At 38.2% G+C, this 21,112-nt stretch overlaps 1 protein-coding gene across 2 annotated transcripts in view; it reads left to right on the top strand.

Annotated features, from left to right (window-relative positions):
- The window catches only part of SPATA5 (spermatogenesis associated 5), a 323,645-nt gene that overhangs the window by 284,138 nt on the left and 18,395 nt on the right, over nt 1–21,112 (top strand). Inside the window, exon 16 of one of the 2 annotated variants that reach the window (XM_043486963.1) lies at nt 18,036–18,109. The exons of the other annotated variant lie outside the window; for it this stretch is intronic. Coding sequence (XP_043342898.1) covers nt 18,036–18,077 — 42 coding nt within the window. The 3' untranslated portion in view covers nt 18,078–18,109. The remainder of the gene's footprint in view (nt 1–18,035; nt 18,110–21,112) is intronic. 2 annotated transcript variants of the gene reach the window in all.

The following is a 21,112-nucleotide window of genomic DNA, read 5'->3' as shown; positions in this document are numbered from 1 at the left end:
ATCAGAGTCTTTTCCATGGACTCAGCTCTTCGCAGCAGGTTACCAAAGTATTGGAGCTTCAGCATCAGTCCTTCCAGTGACTATTCAAGATTGATTTCCTTTAGGACTGACTGATTTGATCTTTTTGATGTCCAAGGGACTCTCAAGAGTCTTCTCCACCGAAGTTCAAAATCATCAGTGTTTCAACACTCAGCCTTCTTTATGGTCCAACTCTCACCCTTCTTTATAGTCCAACTCTCACATCCACACATGACTACTGGAAAAACCATAGCTTTGACTAGACGGACCTTTGTTGGCAAAGTGATATCTCTGCTTTTTAATATGCTGTCTAGGTTGGTCATAGCTTTTCTTCCAAGGAGCAAGCATCTTTTAATTTAATAGCTGCAGTCACCGTCTGCAGTCATTTTGAAGCCCAAGAAAATAAGATCTCTCACTGCTTCCACTTTTTCCCCTTCTTGCCATAAAGTGATGGGACCAGATACCATGATCTTAGTTTTTTTTGAATGTTGAGTTTCAAGCCAGCTTTGTCACTCTTATCTTTCACCCTCATCAAGAGGCTCTCTAATTCCTCTTCACTTTCTGCCATTATAAGTTTTTAGACTCCACATTATAAGTGATACCATGAAATATTTTGTCTTTCTCTATGTTACTTCAGTTGTCATAATAACTCTGTTTATGTTTGTGTCACAAGTGGTAGGATTTTCTTCTTTCTAAAGACTGAATAATATTCCATTTTATGTGTATTTATAAATATTTACACGATTATATGTATATACATATATCATATTTCTTATCCAGTCATCCAGAGACAGACACTTAGGATGTTCCCATATCTTGGCTGTTGTGATTAATGCTCCACTGAACCTAGGAGTATAGGGGTCCCTTCAAGATAATGCTTTCATTTATTTTGAATATATACCCAGAATTGGGATTGCTGGATCATATAATAATTTTGTTTTTAACTTTTTTTCAAGTAGCTTCTGTACTGTTTTCCATACTGGCTTTATTATTTTACATTCCCATCAGCAATGTACAAGAATTCCCTTTTTTCCATATCCTTAATAGCATTTATCACCTCTTCTATTTTTGATAATAGCCATCCTAACAGGTGTGAAGCAATAACTATGGTTTTGATTTGTGCCTGTAGTCACGTAGAGCACCTTTTTATGTACCTTTTGGTCATTCGTATGTATGGCATTTGGAAATAAAATAACTGTCTGGTCTTTTTCCCATTTTTTAATTGAGTTATTTGGCTTTTTGATGTTATATCAATACCTTCTATATTTCTATATTTTAGATATTGACCCCTTTTCAGATAGATAATTTGCAAATATTTTCTCCCATTTAGTAGGTTGCCTTTTCACGTGTTGATGGTTTCCTTGCTGTGTAGTAGCTTTTTAGTTTGATGTAATCATACTTGTTTGTTTTTGCTTTTGTTGCTTTTGCTTTTAGTGCCAAATCCAAAGCATCACCGCCAAAACCAGTGTCAAAGAGCTTACCTCCTGTATTTTCTTCTAAGAGTTTTACAGTTTCAGGTTACATTTAATCCATTTCAGCTTGGTTTTTAATGTGGTATAAGATATGAGTCCAGTTTCATTCTTTTGCATGAGGATATTCAATCTTCCCAATACCATTTATTGAAGAAACTATCATTTCCTGATTGTATATTTTTCACTGCTTTATGAAAACTAATTGACCATATATGCATGGGTTTATTTCTGGGCTCTTTAGTCTGTCCCATTGATCTGTATGTCCATTTTTATGCCAGGATACTGTTTTGATTACTTTAGCTTTGTAATATAATTCAAAATCAGGATGTATGATGCCTTCAGCTTTGTTCTTCTTTCTCAAGATTGTTTTGACTATTCAGAGACTTTTGTGGTTCCATACAAATATTAGGTTGTTTGTTCTATTTCTGTGAAAGATTTCACTGGAATTTTGGTGGGAATTGCACTGAATCTGTAGATCACTTTGGATGTATGGACATTTTAACAATACTAATTCTTCCAGTTTATATTCTTTAAAAAGATATAAACACAGAGTATCTTTATTTGTGTCTTCTTCAGTTTCTTTCATCAGTGCCTTGTAGTTTTCAGTGTACAGATCTTTTACCTCCTTGCTTAAATTTATTCCTAAGTATTTCATTCTTTTTGATGCCATTATAATTGGGATGTTTTCTTAATTTCTCTTTCTGATAGTTCAAAGCAAGAGCACTGGCAACTTAATTTCATTGTTTGAACTGGCTGAAAAGAAGGTGGGAGAAGTGTTTGCCTGCCTCCCCCAAGAATTGCAGCCAACTCATATGTATGCTACAAGTACAAGCTAGACCCTTGGGCAGCAGTTTGTAAAGTAGGCATTTAGACCGCTTTCAGAGAAGTACTGGGAGAGACAGGTGTTGAGTCCTTTGGAGTGGGAGGAAGGGATAACTACAGTGATTACTTATGCACCAATGAAGCATTGCTTCTTTGTTTGCTGTAATCTTCTGGGTCTTATGGACACCAAGCCAAGCCAGGTGGAAGTCTTAAAAGTTGAGGCCTTAGATGTTCAGTCCAAACCCTTGGTCCTCAGGAAGAAGCTGAGAGTTTGGAGTTCTCTTCAGATTTTATGACTCTGGGCCAGGAGTGGGGTTTATGATGAGTGCATCTCAGCTTTTCCTACCCATTTCAATGTGGGTATTTTCTCATTCATTCTATGTATACAAGTCTCTCAGCTTATTTCTGGATTTCTTTCATAAGTAATTGCTCCTTGTGCAGCTGTACGTTCCGTGTGTATGTGGGAAGAGGGAAGTTCAGAAAACTTCTTTGTTGTCATCTTGCTCAACTTCCCTCTTGTTTTCCTTTTTATAGTATAAAATCAAAGTTATTTTACTGGTATTGAGCACTGTAAGGGATGAGCAAAGGCCAGACTAAAAATGGATATGTTTCTTTGCCAGGGTTCTGTTGCTTATGTTAAAAAACTAACAGATGCCAAAAAGAAGTTATAATAGAACAGGATGTAACTTATGGTCTAGATTCATCTTTCTGTGTTTTTTTTTTAATGAGTAATTTGGAAGCTTTGTTTGAGGACTGGTGAGCTTAAGCAAAACTCTGAGAAATGATGTTTTTTTTAACCTGGGAGACAGGCTTGTTTTTACTTAGGACTGTCCAGTTTCTTATTTCTCTGAAGAGACCCATGGACTTCATTTTCTGACCTTAATAACAGTCTTCTAGCATATTAAAGATTGAAGTTTCACCTGCTACCAGTTTAATTTCCTGTGTAATACCTTGTCTTTAAAGCACTGTGCTTCACTTTTCCTGCTCTTTATCAGCTGCAGAGCTGCTATTGTCTCCCTTGTTTTAAAGGCTACATTCTCCCCACCCATAAAATGGGGAAGGACTTCCCAGATGGCGCTAGTGGTAAAGAACCTGCCTGCCAGTGCAGAAGACATAAGAGACTCTGGTTCGATCTCTGGGTTGGGAAGATCCCCTGGAGGAGGGCATGGCAACCCACTCCAGTATTCTTGCCCGGAGAGTCCCCATGGACAGAGAAGCCTGTCAGTCCATGGGCTACAGTTCATAGAATTGCAGAGTCAGACATGATTGAAGTGACTTAGCACACATATCTTATTGGGTGGGAAAACAAACATATTTAGGAACATTTTACAGAATACCTGAAGCTTCAAAGAACTGTTAATATTAGTTTGAGTCTTTTGTACCCACTCACTCAGCTTAGATATAACTTCTTCCAGAAAGTCATTTCTAACACTTTTAGCTCAGATTTGGTATCTTCACTCTGTATCCCATGGGCTTCCCTGGTGGTTCATGGTGAAGAATCCACCTGCCAATGCAGGAGACCCAGGTTCAATCACTGGGTTGGGAACATCTCTTGGAGAAGGAAATGGCATCACACTCCAGTATTCATGCCTGGGAAATCCTGTGGACAGAGGAGGCTGGCAAGTTACAGTCCATGGGGTTGCAAAGAGTCAGACATGACTTAGCGACTAAACGACAACAAATGTATCTCATAACACGTTGCACATTTTCTGTTCTTATCTAGATTTTTTGGTTTTTTGTTTGTTTGAGCTTTGTGGAGAGCGAATCAGTAAAACTGGCTATACTTGGTTTTAAGAATCTTGACTTATGAGTTCGGATCCACATAGGCCAGTAATTTTGGTAACTTTAAGCTAAAACGGGTTCCTCAACCTAGCATTTGGTGAAGATGGGAAAAGTTGTCGAAAATATCTTAACATATGTAGCATAATAAAGCTTTAGGAGATTTTACTTTCTTATCTTTCTTGTAATAGTTTCTGACAGTTTCTCATTCCTCCAGTATGGCTGTGATAAATACTTTGGATCACTTTGGAAGCTCAACCAATAAAAACGTTTTTAAGCTTCTCTGTGTAAGCTGACAAGGAAAAGTCATTCTTTTCAGATCGTCACTATTTGTCTGACTTGCTTTTCAATTGAAAATAAATAAGATGGAAGACTAGGAGATGACGATTATATCAGTTACTCTTAGAAATTATAAAAGCAAAATATTGTCTAAAAAAATTATCATGTTCTTTCCATCTCTTCATTCCAATCCAGAGCTATGTATCTCCATGAAAGCTTTATTTTAGAGTTCAGTGTTAACCTTTTCTATCATTTTTGAAACTAAGAAGAGTAGTTTCTAAAAGCTTTTAGTAGCCGAAACTTATTCTCTCCCTCAAATAAAACCTTTTGTAGAAAGTTTTGTTCGTTGTTCAGTCATGCAGTCAGGTCCGACTCTTTGAGACCCCGTGGACTTTGTAGCCCACCAGGCTCCTCTGTCCATGGGATTCTCCAGGCAAGAATACTAGAGTGGCTGCCACCAATTCCTTCCCCCTGGGGATCTTCGCGACCCATAGATCAAACCCACGTCTCCTACACTGGCAGGCAGATTCTTGACTACTGAGCCAACCAGGGAAGCCCCATGTAGGAAGACCATTATATAAAAGAGATAAGAATGAATCTGCATTGGTTGGGGCCTGTCCCACCTACATACCTTTCTCTCCTTTTCCTGCTGTGACCTCTGAGTCACCTTGGAGACTGCAGAGTGTTTTAAAAACTGTTTGGCTAACTAAGAAAGCTACTGGACACGTGGCTTATTTCATTCTTGTTTCTCAGAATTATAGCCTGAGTACTTACTATTTTCTTGAACCCAAGAAGCAGAACGTGGTTGTAAGGTTGTATACCTCTGTGTATGTGAAACGCACACTGAAATTCCATCTTGACAAGTTTGCACCTATCTGGTTGTAACAGTCTTGTTTTTAAGGAAATGTCTTTGCTCCAGTTTCAAATAAAAGTTGGAACTTCCAGTTTTTACATTCCTGACATTTTTAAGTTTGAAATTAGTAACTCATATTTCTTTTCCCTTGTACACATGAGCTGAGGCAAACATTGAGCATCCAGATGTCATTGTATTAGGGGAGGGGAGCCTGCATTTCAAGTACTCCTTGCACGACATCCCTTGTCCCTCCTAATAATGTCCTTTATTTTTCCCATGTCACCCCTATAAAAGAAACCTTTGACAGATTTATAGTTTTAAATAGCTTTTCAGATACGATCTTCTCTGATAAATAAAGCTAAAAGATGAAGTTAAAGAATAAAAACAGATAACTGAATGCTATGAGAATTTGAGTTTTTGCATAGTGTAGTCATTATGTCTTTCACATTGGAATGGAAGCTGCCTGCTTCCCTTAAAAATGTAAAACACACAAAATCGTAGAGCCTGGCAATAACCTCAGTTTGAAAAGTGATGTATCATTGGTGAATATTAAAAAGGCCAACTTGATTGCCTTTATTACCTGTATACTTTCTAGGGGAAGGGTATTCCCTAACAAAACTTTTTATGAAATGAGTTAATGTTTAATATTTATTTGTAAAGCTTAGAAATATAATGAAGAAATAGTTATAAATCTTGTGTGCTTTGTACATCAAAGAATTTAGGTTCATGCTGCTTTCCCATTCACCTGTTCGTTTTGGGTTCTTCAATAAAATAATGCAGAAAACATAGTTTGAACTTAAAAGAGGAAAATAATGTTTTAAAATCTCCACCTTTTATATCCCTACCTGTAATTTTGAGAATTAAAACCCTGAGCAACAGTGTGTCTTGGCAGGCAAATTATTTTAACCTGAAGCTTGATCAAAGTACAATTAGAAGAGCACTCTGAATTATAGCTAGAGATATTATTATCTTCTTATGCTCAACCTAAAAAGCGGATGCACAGATTACCTTTTCAACTCAGGATGTTTTCATCCTTAAGACCATGAAAAGTAATGTACATGGGAAAATCAGTATAACAGTCCATCATTTTTATCCCTCATTCATTCTCCAAGGATAGTTTTTGTGACACCTGTAAAGAAGCTTATCATGGAGTTATGTGCACATAGGTAATAGGATATACCCAGATTTTGCATGATTGATGAAATCCTTGTAGTCTACTGTAGCACAATGCTGGAAAGTGACTAGCACTCCAGGGAAGTCCCTCACTAAGGAGTTACTTCCAAGGCCACAGTATTACTTAAACATACCTTTAAGGAAAATTGTGCCTTCCCAGCTTGGCAAGAAAATAATAGTTGGAATAGTGTGAGCATGTTCTTCAGTTCTTTTTCATCTTCTGGTTTCCTGCCTATAGAAAGAGTTAAAAAAATTATCCATACTTTTTTACCTTTCTTTTGGTTTAATTTAATGAGGATTCTTTTGTTATCAGGGTTTGACAGTGCTGGTAAATTCCTGCCAGCAGGGCACAGTTTCAGGGGGGATCCCTGTGAGTATCACCCCTTGACTCAGGCAAGACTCAGTCCCTGTGGCCTTATTCAGTGTCCTTGCTTGCCAGCTTCATTTTATATTTTCTTTCCATGAGAGATTCATGGCTTGAAGGATGTCCTAATCCCTGTGGGTTAAGCTGTCCTCCTTTTCTTCTTTGGCTTACAGCTAGCTTACCCATTACTGAGAACAAAAATCTCTGGGTACTTGAGATTCATTGTTCATTTGATGAAACCGTGGTACACGTGTGTATGTGTGTGTGTTAGTCGCTCAGTCGTGTCTGACTCTTTGCGATCCCATGGACTGTAGCCCGCCGGGCTCCTCTGTGGAAATCTCCAGACAAGAATACTGGAGTGAGTTGCCGTTCCCTTCTCTAGGAGCTCTTCCCAACCCAGGGATCAAACCTAGGTCTCCCACACGGCAGGCAGATTCTTCACTGTCTGAGTCACCAGGGAAGTCTATGATGCGCATACATTTGAGTAAATTTAAGTTTTTCTTTTGCCATGTGTAACTTACCCTGAAAAGTCATCTGGTCCTACACTTGAAATTCTGCCCCTGGCATTCTTAATATTTCAGTGGTTTCCCCACCACCACCATCATCTAAGATGGTATTAATAATTTGAGTTTGTTCATTGGAGCATGAATATGATTTACCTTTAGTAATTTTGAAAAGGTTTCACATGCTGAGAATCACAATGTCATTAACAGTAATGCACTGTAGTACACAGTGAGATTCTTGGAGGCTTTGGCAAGAATGATCTTTCCTATCAACCAGTCAGCAAAGGCAGTGCAAAATTTCATCACTCAGTCTTGATGCTCAGATAATACCAGTAGTCAGGGTGACATTGTTGAGCTTCTTTCTGCCAGAAAATATTTTGCTTTTTGTTTTCAAAGATGGCTGTTGACAGATAATTCATTCTCTATGTGTATGGATATAATGAAAATACTTCTGTGAATTTAGTAGACCCACACAAAGTCCATCTTTAGGATTTAGCTACATATTTGTAAAACTTATTAAATAGTTGTACAAAACTATGTTTCCAATCTGTGAACTTCCTTTCTTCATTTCTTTATGCTGTTGCTGTTTAACAATGTATTCCCCCTCAGTCTCCAACATTGGATGCTAAATGGCTACAAAGATTAGTTTGTAGTTTCTTTGCTTATAGTTGTCTCATATCAGAATTCCATTTATCAGCTTCAGTTTTTTTACTGGAAGACATTCCAAGGAAAAGCTGGAATTTTAGGAATTAGAAACAAATTACAACCGAAAGTGAACATTTCCACAAGTAGAAACATAAGGATGTGTGAGATAGAAGCCTCCTAAAGCACTCACAATGACTTCCACTTGCATTAGGTTATAAATAATTTGCATTGGGAAAAAAATGGTAGATAAATCCATAGTCACCAGATTCTGTATTGGTCTTCATTATATACTCAGTAATCAGGTAATTTATTAATATTATTAGTAAATGTTTGCAACAGTTTTGTTGAACAATTACTATGATATTGCTAGACAACTAGCAATAATGTCATGTAATAACTAATTTAATACTATAAGCCTAATATAATTTGTTGTTTAATTTTTAATACAATAATCCTATGAGACACAAAGTTAATTTATTTAATACAATAACCAACCCTATGAGAAAAAATAAATAGTACACTCATTTTACAGAGGAAGAAACTTTAGCTTAAAATAGTGTTTTTAAGATCTCACAGATAAAACTGGTAGATCCAAGATTTGAACCCTAGTAATACTCCAAAGCCTGTGCCCTTAAATCTTAATTTCCTTGAATATCCACTGTTTCTTTAGGATGGTTTTGAATGCTTTCAGTAAATGTGTGTGTGTGGCTGGGAATTTGTGTCTATTAAGCTTCTGCTCTAGCTTTTTCTTACTTTCTGACCAGCTTGATAATCTAGTCTTATCTTCAGTATCACAAGGAATTAATCTATATAGTATGTTAGTTGTAACTCAATGTCATCTTGAAGGGTTTTTTGAATTATTTTAATAGTTGCCCTTCTTCAATGATCTGAAAACACCACTTACATTTACCAGAAATAATGCCTTTCTAATGCCAGTGTTAAAGCTTCGGAATCTTAGAATGAATTAATTGATCAAAGAAGACTATTAGTGTCTGGCCTATAGTTTGTTCTTAATAAATGTTTGATGAGTGAAAGACTTCATGCATACAATGTTACTTTTGTGAAAGTTTACCACACTGAGCACTCTACCATCTTCTCTGGAAAGAAGTAGTATATGTTCTTCTTGGAATATCTGAAACTGTTTTATCTTAACTGTATTAAAAAAAAAAAAAAACACTTGTGTGAATCCCAGGCATTTGCCAAGATAATCACTGAAGATAAAAGGCTTCTCCCACTGCCTTTTACCATGGGTTTGAGTTTTGATATTTGATGATAACAAGTTGGGATCAGTGCTGGGCTGGTCAAGGTTCAAATTAATTATATATATAAAAGGGTACATCATTTTTTAAACCCTATCATATCCTGTTATCCAGTTCTCTAGTTCAAGTGCTCTAGGCACTGATTTAATCTGGAAATGATAATTGGACTCCCCACTAGAATAGTCCATGTGCTTTGAGAGGCTGTCTGGTAATGAGAGGATGTCATTCTTATATGAAAGAACTTGAGGCAAGAATCCAGGATGAAGAACTTTGGTTGATCTCACCAGAGTCCTGGCAACACTGTGATCTGAATCATTTTGGTCAAAGTCAAGTTTCCTGAGGGTCATAATTTTCAGTAAGAGGAAGACTCCCAGAGTGATTTTCTGGATGGGCCTGAATAAAAGCACAACTCATTGGTTGAGTAATTGAACGTGTTTGCTTTTACTTCTTGAGTTGTGCAGGTATATTAACTTTCATATCCAAATCTGTTGGAAACAGTTTTTATTTTAATTGAATTTTTGTGTTTATGTTAATTTTCTCTGCAGTACTTTTTCCTCAGACAGACCCTTGGATGATTGTCTTTTTTTTTTTTAACCCCCTTCAATTTCCACCATGTCGACTCACTTGTGTTCCAGTTAAATGGAAACAACCACGAACAGCCACACTGTGTGAAATATCCCATTTCTACCCTTGAGTCTACTCATTTACTTTTCTGATAAATGACTTTGGGGGCCTGCAGAACCAAGGGATGAGACCTCTGGAGGTGATGTTGATGCATTTATACGCAGTGTTTGCATACGGTTCTGGTAGCCTCTTCTGTCCCTGTTTGGTTTGGTCTTTTAAACTGCCTTACCTACCACTATTCTTTTGTCTTTGTTTTGTTCATTATTTTAGTCTCTTTATGACCAGAAAAATGACTTGGGAGGGAAAGGAAAGTTTTATGGCAATCCGGCTTATATTCTTAGCTAACTGACCTAATTGGCTTATCATTTAATTTTTGTTTATTAAAATATAAAAACATAAAGCATGTGATAAATGCCAAGTAAGGGTACTGATGCTTTTCCTTAAGTTTGTACATTCCAGAAATTTGTTATGTTTCCACAGTAGGGGAAGTTGTGTGCTAAAGTTTTAAGGGGAAATTTTACGTCTTAATCTATATGTTTCTTACTAAATGGCATTTTGTGGATGTTTAAATAAACTCCTGGATTTAGGACCATGGTAAACAAACCTGAAATTATTAATTTTTCCCTTACTGTGAGTTTATATTACTTCTGATTGAAATGACAGTTTTTTTTTAAAGCTTCAGCTAGAAGGAATAAATACATATAAAAATATACACATATTGGAAGTATAGCAGAGAGATGAAAAACTCAGTCTCTTGAATGAGGCGATCCTGGATTTGAATCCCATATCTGATATTTACTAGCGCTGTGACCTGGGTAGTTTTCTCATATGTGTAGTCGTTGTAGTAATAGTAAAAGAAGAATAACTACCAGAGGCATGGAAGCAGCCAAGATGTCCTTCAGTGAGTGAGTGAATAAATAAACTAGCGCATCCACACAGTGGAATCTTTCTTATTCAGCACTGAAAAGAAATGCACTATCAAGCCATAAAAAGACCTGGAGTAACCTTAAGTTGTGTATCACTAAGGAGCCAATCCAAAAAGGCGACATAGTACGTAATTCCAACTATATGACATTCTGGAAAAAGCAAAACTATGGAGACAGTAAAAAAAGGTCATTGGTTGCCAGGGGTTAGAAGGGATGAATAAGTAGAGCACATAGGATTTTTAGGACAGTGAAACTACTCTGTATGATACTGTAATGGTAGATACATGTCATTACACATTTGTCCAAACCCATGGGATGTACAGTGCCAAGAGTGAACCCTGATGTAAACTCTGAACTTTGGGTGATATTGTGTAGGTGCAGGTCCATTGACTGCAACGGATAGACCCCTGGGTGAGGGATGTTGATTGTAGGGGAGGCTATGTATATGTAGGGGCAAAGGGTATCTATATTTTCCACTCAGTTTTATGAATCTAAAAACTGCTCTAAATAATAAAGTATACTAAAAATAATAATAAGGATACAGCATGGGAGGAAATGAAGAAGGAGAGAAAAAATAAAAAGACTACTCACTGAGCCTGCTCTCAAGGCCACCGCCTGTTTTACACCCTCAGCCTTCCCGCTCTCCCTCGCTCTCCCTCGCCTCCAGCCTCAATCGTTTCCATGTGGATGGTTAAGGCAGCTTGTTTCCCCACGATGAATTCCTAGAAACATTGCCATAAAGCAGACCACCACAAAACAGGTCACTGTTGAGAGAGCTCTGTTTCCTTAAACAGACAATATTATAATAGAGGATTGCATTCCTGACCAGAACTTGCCGTCAAATAAAAAAACTGTGTTCTAAATTCTCTAAAACAAGTGTGATTATCCACTCCACATTGATTGCAATCCTGGGTACCATGAGTGACCGGTCCATAAAAATACAACTCTGGAGATGATCTGGTTTTACAACCATTTGGGGGTAATATATTCATTTTTTTAAACCTTCACCGAATCATTGTTCATCCTCAGGACACAATCTGTCCCAACCAGCTGTGTCTTGCAGCTACCCCTGTGGTACCCACCGTGCCCCAGGGCACCGTGACCACACTGTAAAGGGTTGGTGTGGCTGAGGAGCAGTTCGCTGAATAAGAAGGCCTCATCTGTTCAAGATTACTAAGGAGAAGTACTGGGAATGTCCACCCAAAAAAATAAAAGGGGATGCTGTTTCCTATATCAACGTAGTGAGACACCTACCAGGATGATTTGTAAGAGTTTTTCTCCTTGAATGCAGAAAGAAAAAGTCAGTGTTTGTTCCATAATAAAACGTTTAATGTATAAAAATTATTTTGCTTCACAAAAAACTGTGAATGTACATGCTTTGCACTTTTATATTTCCTTTGTTTCTGGAAGTCTAGGTCAGATGCTCCATAAAGTTTTTATCACCATGTGATCTGTAAAGCATATGTTCCACGAGAAAACCCTTCCAGTACCTAGCTCTCTGGTTTCCATAGAGGTGATGATGGAAATTTACGTGTAATTCCAGACAAGTGTTATGCTACAAAGGATGTTTATAAAATATTAACTTCTGATAAAGGGGATAATATTTTAAAACACCCTTGATCCCTGAATAATGTTGCATATTAATGGTTATATAGCATTTGGCTTCAAAGTTTCTTACTACGTAAACTTTGGTTTCTTACTTGTGTAAGTATCCCCGTAGAAACAGATAGAGATGCTTGTCTTTTTCACAGGGTTAGAGTCTGCTGTATTGTTCAAGTAAATGCTTTCACCCATTACTACTGTTTTTTTGTTCAGCTACTGACAAAAAAAAAAAAAAAAAGGCAGTTTTTATTACCCAGAATCCCCAAAATTTGAGGCAAGCCTAGTTTCATAGCAATGTTCTATCTGAATTGGGGCAGGGGTTGGGGCAGCACACTGAATCTCCAGGTCAGATATGTCCCACAATTTGTTTTTGTAAGGCCCATAAGCTAAGAATATTTTTATGTTTTGAAGTGATTGAAGAAAAATCAAAAGAAGAAAAATACATGAAATTCTAATTTCAGTGTCCATAAAGTTGTGTTGGCACGCAGCCACAACTCATTCATTTACATACTGCCTATGGCTGCCTGTGAACGACAAAAGTAATTTGAATAGTTACAGGAGGGACTGTGTTCTTCACAAAGCCTAAGATATTTGCTCTCTGGCCCTTTGCAGAACAAATTTGCCAGTCCTTAATCTAAATAATTTTTCACCGTCTGTCACTCTACCTACACACGTATATTCTTAGTCATTCTTTCTTTCTCTCCCCTCCCTTTCCCCTTCTTCCTCCCCCTCCTTTCCTTCCTCTTCAAACATATATCATTTTGAATCTGGCAATTACAATTACAAAGAAATCAAATTGTGAGCCTATCATAAATGCTAAGCGGAAACACATTTCAATTTCCTTTGACTTGTCAACTCTCTTCCCCTGTCTACTTTCCCTTTCCTCTACTGTCTGTATATAGAATTTCTAAGGCCATGCCATTTTCCAAACATATTTTGTTTTTAAGGTGGGGGTTAGATCTTGATACATTTTTTAACTTCCATGGAAAGTTCCCTGCTAGTATGTGGTCCCATTTTTAACCTATTTGTAGACACCCCCGATTATCTAAAATCACTTTCACATGGGGCTGAGGTTAAGCTTTATTTCTCTTGGCATGTCCCTGCCATAGCAGACACTTCCTCTTTGCCTTGAAAGGACAAAACGATGTTCAGCTGTCTGGGCTCAGGCCCAGTATTTGATTTATACATTATTTAATTTCCTCCTGAAAATTGGAAGCAGGACTTTCAGGAATGGAAGTCAGTATTTTTCATTTGTTTAAGAACACTTTTAGGTCTAATATAATCATCGGTAGTAGATGTCAGCATGATTAGGGGGTGACTTAAGGTAAAGCAAATAAAACATGAATACAAAGGAAGATTATTTGACAATGGAAAAGATCTGAAGTTTTGGAATAATCATATTTAATGTGTTAGTAGGTGTTTTGTGTGCTAGTGTGTGCTTACACTTGAGGGTACCTGGCTTTACCCACTGGAAGAAAGACCTCTAACCATTATGCTAGAGTGAAATTGGGGAATTAGAAGTTTGAGAAGAACTTAATGTAACCGTTCCTGTAATTTTACAGAGGATCTTTTATTTCTGTCCGAGCTGCTACTGCATTTATCTCCGCAATTAAGTTCATACACATGCCAGGATGTGAGTGCCAAAATGGTTTGAAATTCATATAGCAGTGAACTCAGGAAATTAAAAATTAACTCTGGAAATACCACTTCTTGTTTTACATCCACTTTTGGATACTATATTCCTTTTTAAACCTCCCTTAGATCGTTGTTACTCTTAGGTTACAGCCTGTCTCCATTTTACCACCGAAATTCTCAAAAGTCTGGAACACTTACTGCCTCCAGTCGCTCACTCCCAAGTCACTTTAGAAACCCTGGCAGCCTGGTCTCTCTCCCTCCACACTGCTGAGCTGACCTCACCAACAGTTTCCTCATCTCCAATCCAGGACCCAAGCTCCAGGCCCTCAGCTCCCCTGGCCTTTCTGCCCCATCTGCCAGATGTCATACCCTCTTCCTGAAATGCTCTTCTGGTTTTCACGTGAACTCTCGTAGGCTCCTCTGCTTCTCCCTGTCTTTTACAGACTCTCCTTGTATCACACTAAGCTGAAGTGTTCCCCAGGTCTTGTTCCTTCAGTCACTTCTTTCTCTACACTCTCAGCTGTTTCCTTCTCATCCTTCCTCAATGCCCCAGACATTTGACGTGAACCTGGAGACTACAAGGAGCACAGTCTGAAACCACCCAAGGCTTGTGAAACTATTTTTGAACCTCTGAATGCAGCCTACCCTGTGCTGTCTCTGTGCCTTGCTCAGGAGTGTGCCTTCACATGGCGTGCCTCACTGCCGGCACCGCCATCTTCACATCTCCCATTCATCTAAAGCTCATTACTAAGGGGCCTCCTCTTGATTAGTGAGCGCCTCCTCATCCGAGCTACGGTGAGGGCCAGATCACCTGATAATGATAACTAGTTCGAAGGTACTGGAGTCATGCAGATACGGATTTAAAGCTGGATTCAGCACTTACCTGATTGTATGATATTGAGCAAATACACCTAAATGCTTTAAATGTCAGTTTCTTCATTTTTAAATTGTGGGGGAGGGGGACTGCTGCCTCCCTCACTTGCACTGTCGGATAGATTAGACATGTGAAGATCTAGAACATTTGGGAGTCAGTCAGTGGTGGTACTGGTGGTGGTGGTAGTAGTTGTAGTGATCACTACATCATCAGTATTGTTCTCCCATGCCAGTATTTTATGTTTCTCATATATCACTCACTTCACTTGCTAAAAAGCATTTGTACAATTGTCTTATTCCCCCCTTCTGAATTCTAGGCTTCTACAGGTTGACTTTATATTCCCTCCCCAAGAGCATTGAGCAATGTTTTGTGCATTGGTTTTCCTAAATGAATTGAGTTGAATAGAATAGCCCTTCTCTTTCCCTAAATAAATACTGGCTTCACGGTGTTCTTAGGATTCAAAGCTGCTGTGTTTGTGGTTATGTCTTCATATTTCTGTCAGATATTAGCATGCTGAAAAGTCTTTGCCTGTTGTGTTATGTTTTGTCACACTGAATCTTGAAACTCGCCTCTAAAATTATTGCATTTTAATTTCTCAGAGACTTAAGGACCTATACATTTAGAACTAATCTGAAGTAATTCTTATTTTTGGAAAAAAAACTACTAAACTGCTTTGTATTTGATACATAAATGCTATCAGTAGTAAAATACTTAAAATAAGATAAATTAATTAATGTTTATACTTAAAGTTTTTACATTAAATTATTTCTTTTGATTTTATACTTTCTGATTTATAAAAGCAAAGCCACCTGCAGTTTTTTTGGCTTATATAACTAGCAGTTTTTCTTTTTTACAGAATGCTTTTCCTTACAAAACCCTTACTTTCCATCTCTGAACATATTTCTAGAAAGCAGATTTTCTGTTTCTCAGAAGTGTCACTTCTTCACAAATCACACAGTATCCTGGTTACAATATCCTGTAACTGCTTTGTTTGTTGTTCAGAAGACCGGGAATGCAGAGCAGGTTCTGCTGATGATTTTTGAAGGAGATAGCAGAAAAAGACTTGTTGCCACTGTTGCTGATCTGAACATCAGTAACACTGAGGTTACAGTGTCTGACACTAGTGGGTTTGACTCATAGACCAGGTAGGCACTGAGGCCTTATGAAAACAGCACAGATCACATGGAGGATTTTTTTAAAGTACCAGCACCCAAGAGTCACTGAGATCCCCCCTGATCAGGCTTTCATCAGTCAGAGAGCCTTTTTGGAGTCGCAGTTTTGCAGAGCTCTGCACTGGGTGGTGTTCTCAGAGCTTCGAACTGGCTGTGCCGCACCTGAGTGTAGGATACCCCTGGGTGAGCCCTGGGTTGGGGTAGTGATGGGGTCAGGGACAGACTGCATGTACATGTCAAGTACTTTCAGGAATTATTTGCAAGCACTCAGGAATATAAAATGGTATCACAGCTGAGAGCTTTATTTAACATTCCATTTAGCTCTAATCTCTACTTAATCTCCACTGTTTTTATTTGGTTACTAGGTATTTAGCACAGCCCTGTTTTGTGGAAGGCTGGCCAAAAGCACACTTCAAATTAATGGTAGTCAAAGCTTGCCCTACTGAATCTAGACTGGAGCAAGAGCAAGAGGTTCATTGGTTCTGAAGTTGTTGTATAGGGCTTTTTTGGTTTTGTTTTAGCAATCTGCCTCAGCAATATATACAATATAAAGTTATAAATACAGCACCCTTGCTAAGGAATAAATTCCACATTTGGTCAAAAATCAAATTGTTAGGACAGAAGTCCTAACTTTCGTTAACATTAAGTCAAATATCAGATTTGTCCTCATTCATTCAACATGTATTTATTGAGCACCTACTATTAAGTAAGTTTCCAGTCACTGGTACACAATAGCAAACATACTAAATGAAAGTCTACCAATTTGTGGATCCATTTTTCTGAGGAGAAAGAGCACATCAACAAAATAAGTTAAAATGTAATATATTAGATGGCAATAACAGAGGAGGAGCAAAATAAAGCAGAGAAGGAAAAAAGGATTCTAGAGAGTAGGCCATAGGTTTAAATACAGGTGGCCAGGGAGAGCTTACTCAAAAGGTGATACTGGATCAAAACCTGAGGTAAGTGAATTGTGCAGTTTGTTATCCAAGAGAAGAGCATTCCAGAAGGGGAACAACAAGAGCAAATTATCTGAACGACAGTGAGCCTTTCTTGTGTAAGAGCAGTCAGGAAGTCAGTATAGCTGGAGTGAAGAGAGGGGGGGGTGTTCCAGTGTCCAGCTGAAGAAAGTGGGAGGGGTGATTGATAGCAAATGATAGATCAAGTTAATTGAGCACTGAGGACTGACCATTGGATTATTGACAGAGCAGTTCAGTGGAAGGTCAAAAGTCTCATTTGGGTGAGTTTAAGGCAGAATAGAAGGAGAGGAAGTGGAGAAAGGCAAATAAAGACAGTTATTCCAAGGAGTTTCATTGGTCGTGGATTAAAGTAGACGTGGAGGGACTTCCCTGGTGGTCCAGTAACTAACGCTGCGCACTCCCAATACCAGGGGTTGGGGGGCGGGGTTCCATCCCTGGTCTGCGAACTAGATCCCATATGCTGCAACTAAGACCCAGCACAGCAAACTAAATACATACATGATGCATACTTCACAAAAAAAAATTAAGCAGATGTGGAGACAACGGAGGTGATTATGCTTTTAAAATGAGTAATTACAACATATTGTTATGCTGATGGGGAAAATTGATTATGCATAGGGAAGCAATTACAGCAGCAAATCTTGACTTGGGAAAAAGGGAATGGAATCCAGTGCTTAAATAGGAGGTCTAATCTTAGGAACGCAGGTAGTACAACCATTGAAACAGAAAGGACAATTAGGCATGCGAGTATAAGTAAAGGGATACTGTAGACTTGATGATGGTAGCGTACTGAAAGTTCTTCTCTGCCATGTAAGGAAAGTCTCTTCCCAGTATTTGAATAAGATCTACAATATTCCTGTCACATGGTCATGACTTTGAACAAGCTCCGGGAGTTGGTGATGGACAGGGAAGCCTGGTGTGCTGCAGTTCACAGGGTCACAAAGCGTCAGACACGACTGAGCAACTGAAACAAACTAATGATTGTTTACTCACTATCTCTAGAGCTATCTACATCTGGCCAGCTTGTGAATTATTCATGTGTTTCTTTTATTGAGCAGAAACCTCTCTCCTGCAGCCTTGGTCCTAGATCTGCTTTCTAGAGCCTCACAAGATCAACAGTTCTAACCCTTTGGTAAGCACCATAGAGGTACTGAAGAGTTGAAATGATTTCTCATTGCAGCCCTCATTCCTTCTGGGAACACAGTTGTCCCATTAGGGTTTCTGCTTCGCTGTGGTTTGGGCCCCTCTCACATCTGATCACTTTCTCTACTAAGAGGAGCCAAGCTTATTTCATCAGTTTTGTTTGTTAATCAGGACTCATTCATCATGTCATTTGAGATCTTTTTTCTCCTAGGCTTGTTTTTATCCCCCAGATATTCAGCGGTTCTAACAAATATTCATACTTGATTAGCATACTGACAAAGATTTTGTCTAATGTGTTTATTCATAGACTGCACCCAAGGACAAAGCACAGATATTCAAGAATCCCCTCCAACCTGAGCTTTACCCATTGGTTAGCCCTTTCTGGGTAGAATTATCACGTGATGCCAAGTAAATAAACATCTGATTCAGGAGAGGTGGTCAGATTAAGTGGTATCAGGCCAAGAAAAAGGGCTATATTATTAGTGGATTCAAGCGTGGATGTCAAGATGAAAGGCATATCCTTGAAAATGAGTTAGTGAAGCAAGAAGTTCTCCGATCAAGGTGACACATCTGATGGTGGACACTTTGGGTTGTAGGGGCCTGGAGAGATGCCTTATAGCTGAAGATAAACATTTCAAAGGCATTGGCATAGAACTGATGTTTGAAGACAGAGTAGATTCATTCTTTGAGAAGGGATAAGTAAAGACTAGAAACTAGGGGCCTAGAATAATATATCTATACTAGGAATGTCTATGGCATATTAGGCATATGATCTTCCAAGAATTCAGAGCTAGTCCCAGGACATTACCGTGTACATGAAAAATTGATTTGGAGAACCACACTGGTTTGAATCACAAAAATAAATGAGAGTCCTGATTTTCCTATTATCACTTCCTAAGCCCACTGCCAGCCCCATGAGCTCTGCTGCTGCCTCTGCCACCACCACATTAGTGTAGCAGCAGTGTTGATTGCCAGAAGGCAGAGACTGCAAGTGAGACAGTTCCAGTCACCAGGCTTTGGACAAAAGCCAGGTCAGTTCTGTAGCATGAAGCCACGTAGACATGTGGAGAATGCGAGCTGTGACTAGAGCTGGCTGAGGCTGAAGGCCTTTTAAAGGCTGGTTAGGGCGAAGCAAGGCAAAAAATGGGAAGAAAAGATGAAATACAGGAACCAGAAAGTATGACTTCAAGACTCACTGTTTCTAAAATTTTGAACAAGTAGTGGTTGAGAAAGCAATATTCTTTAATCATACTCATGCATGAATAGGAGCTTCTTACCAGGTAGATGACTCTTCTTTACTTTGTCCCACTTGATTGTTTGTAGACTACGATTGACATATAAATAAGGGAGGAAAAGACTGGAAACAACTCAAATGTCCATTACTTGGAACCTGGTTGAGTAAATATGCAGCTATAAAAGAAAAGAGAAATGGCTGTCAGTATAGCTATGAAGTGATTTCTTGGACAAATTGTTGAATGGAAAAGTTAAGGGCGAGGAAAGATTGAATAGTATACTAACATTTATCTAAGATGATGTCAAGAAAGGGATGGGAAAGCTTCCCTTTTATAAATATATCCCAATCAATACATGAAGGAATACCAGAAAGATGATAGTACTGTTTTGCAACCCTAGTGAAGTAAAGGACTTAGGCAATCATGAGTGACTAAACCATAAAAAGAGAAACAGCCAGGCATTATATGAATCTCAATATCTTTGAAGTATTTGTCCCCAAAAATCAAACCTGAATATTTTCAAGCTTCTAGATCTTATTATGATTTATAGGAAATAAGGAGACAGAGGAACATTTTAAATCACACCACAGAAATGCTCAGGAAAGTAAAGAATGTGGGAAACTATATCAGACACATGATCCAGTTTCTCCAACATGAATTTTAAGGGAAAAAAGGGAGAGAAATGAGATGTATTAATGAAATGCAATGTGTAGGTCTTCTTTTGACCCCAGTTCAAACAGATTAGCTGGAATACATTTATGAATAATGGGCAGAATTTTAACACTGACTAAATATAGACTATATTAGGGAATTTTTGCTATTTGTAATGTGGAATAATGTTGTCATTATGCTTTTTAAAAAATCTTTTAGAGATATGTGCTGAAATACTTGTGGATTAAATATTATGATTCTGAGACTTGCTTCAAAAAATTTACTGCCGTGTTGGGGGTAAGAATTAGAGTTTAGATAAAATAGAGTTGGCTGTGAGTTTATCATTGGTAAATGTGGGTAACAGGTGAATGAGAGTTCATTATATATTATTCTCTGGACTTCCCAGGTGTTGCTAGTGGTAAAGAACTGCTTGCCAATGCAGGAGACGCAGGTTCCGTCTCTGGGTCGGGAAGATCCCCTGCAGAAGGAAATGGCGACCCACTCCAGTATTCTTGCCTGGAAATCACATGGACAGTGAATCCTGGTCAGCCATAGGGTTGCAAAGAGTTGGACATGACTGAAGCGACTTAGCACATACACACACACACACACAATCTACTATTGTATATGTTTGAGTTTTCCCTAGTTAAAAAAAAAAGCTTCAGTGAGAAGGAAAAAAATATATTATTCTCTCTCTAAATATTCACTAAGGGCTCAATTTCATCTATTTTCCCCTTTCTCCACTACTCTGAAGAGAAAGAGCTGGTCAAGTTTACAAAGTGGGGTTGAGCTGGTGTGAAAGACACTTAAAATCATTTTCAGACACGTAGAATGGTACAAGTTTTTCACACCTGGAATACTGTCCGTTTTATTCTTCCCCTCCTTAAGTCTTGTCAACACACATTTCTAGTTTAATTGATTTAGGAACTGTCTTCAAATAAAGTTTCCATAAACTTCCAAACTGAACAACTCCAGACTCAAGTTTTGTAATCTATTAGCTATATGACCTCTTCCACCATAAAGCAAGTGGAACTTTTATTTGCTTTCTGTTCTGATTTTCATTGAGACTTCTCTCGTTCCTTAGAAAGAGAATGGATTTAACACAAAGA

This window comes from Cervus canadensis, chromosome 1, assembly GCF_019320065.1.
Source record: "Cervus canadensis isolate Bull #8, Minnesota chromosome 1, ASM1932006v1, whole genome shotgun sequence".
NCBI classification, from domain to species: domain Eukaryota; kingdom Metazoa; phylum Chordata; class Mammalia; order Artiodactyla; family Cervidae; genus Cervus; species Cervus canadensis.
This window is presented reverse-complemented; position numbering and strand designations above follow the sequence as displayed.